The 1,633-nt window shown below is 44.3% G+C and overlaps 1 protein-coding gene across 1 annotated transcript; it reads left to right on the top strand.

The window, feature by feature from the left end:
• The first annotated feature begins 832 nt into the window (after window positions 1–832).
• LOC116754359 (peptidyl-prolyl cis-trans isomerase A-like) lies at window positions 833–1,633 on the top strand. Its single transcript, XM_032632934.1, has 2 exons — window positions 833–947; window positions 1,284–1,633. Exons 1-2 carry the CDS (start codon window positions 833–835, stop codon window positions 1,631–1,633), a joined length of 465 nt encoding a protein of 154 aa, XP_032488825.1.

Genomic DNA, 1,633 nt, shown 5'->3' with positions numbered 1-1,633 from the left:
TAATATCTCCATTTTGCAAATGAGGAAACAGAAGCTTAGGATGTCTAATTCTCATTTAGCTATTGAGGAGCAGAGCTGGAAAATGTACCCAGACCTGGGCAATTCCAAAACTCATGTACTAAACCATTATGCAATATATCCTTCCAATATTATCACTTATCAGAGTGTATTGTGATATTTTAGTTTGCATCCATGTTGCCTCCCTGGATAAAACTCTTTCAGAGACTGAATCTTACCCACCTTTGTATTCTCAGCATTTACACAGTGCCTGGAAAATAATAAGGGCTCAGTGTTTTTTTTTCTGGGGTGAATAAATAGCCATTGTACAGACAGCAGTTAAATATAAATCAAGGTACTTCCTGATTGAATAGGAAAGTAATGGTACAGACAGTAAGTGGTCTTAGAGGCTCTGAGAAAAGAAAGATCCATGCATACTGTAGCATTCGCAAAGACTTCATTGTGGTCTGGAGCCAGACCTTAACTCAAAAAGAGAATTTGATCTGACACCAGGAAAAAAGATATAAGTGCAAAAGTCAAGGCAAAAGAACCTGCAATGAACATGATGTGTGTATGGTGCATTAGTGAACTCACCCTCAGTATAATGTAGAGGGAAACAAAGGCTGATATTGGATCAGAAGGGTGGGGGCAATTTGCAGAGCATTTTGGAAGTCATGTTGAGGGATTTGGATAGCATGGAAGAAAAGAGTAAGAGCGAGACTTCTGGTTTCATGTGGAGTTTGTATTCCAGAACCACCAGTAGCTGGGTAATCTGGGAGTTTCCTAAATGTTCTAAAATTCTTCTGGCCTTGAAGACACGACCACCTCAGAGCTGATGGCCATGGATGGTGGGCCCTCGGGCCACATCTCCTATGAGCTGTTTGCAGACAAATTTCCAAAGACAACAGAAAACTTTTGTGCTCTGAGCACCGGGGAGAAAGCATTTGGTTGTAAAGCTTCCTGTTTTTTGTTTGTTTGTTTTGTTTTTAAATGTTAAGCCTTCTTTTAATTTATTTATTTTTATTTTTGGCTGTGTTGGGTCTTCGTTTCTGTGCAAGGGCTTTCTCTAGTTGTGGCAAGCGAGGGCCACTCTTCATCGCGGTGTGCGGGCCTCTCACTGTCGTGGCCCCTTGTTGCGGAGCACAGGCTCCAGACGCGCAGGCTCAGTAGTTGTGGCTCATGGGACTAGCTGCTCCGCGGCATGTGGGATCTTCCCAGACTAAGGGCTCGAACCCGTGTCCCCTGCATTAGCAGGCAGATTCTCAACCATTGCACCACCAGGGAAGCCCAAGCTTCCTGTTTTCACAGAATTATTCCGGGATTTATGTGCCAGGGTGATGACTTCACACGCCATAATGGCACAGGTGGCAAGTCCATCTCTGGGGAGAAATTTGATGAGACTTTCATCCTGAGTCATACCAGTCCTGGCACCTTGTCCATGGCAAGTGCTGGATCCAACACAAACGATTACCAGGTTTTCATCTGCACTGCCAAGACTGAGCAGTTGGATGGCAAGCATGGAGTCTTTGGCAAGGTGAGAGAGGACATGAATATTTTGGGAGTCATAGAGTACTTGCAGCCCAAGAATGGCAAGACCAGCAAGAATATCGCCGTTGCTGACTGTGGACAAATCTAA

Source organism: Phocoena sinus, chromosome 5 (genome assembly GCF_008692025.1).
Source record: "Phocoena sinus isolate mPhoSin1 chromosome 5, mPhoSin1.pri, whole genome shotgun sequence".
Classification (NCBI taxonomy): Eukaryota; Metazoa; Chordata; class Mammalia; order Artiodactyla; family Phocoenidae; genus Phocoena; species Phocoena sinus.
Note: the sequence above shows the minus strand (reverse complement) of the source record. Positions and strands in the feature narration are given on the sequence as shown.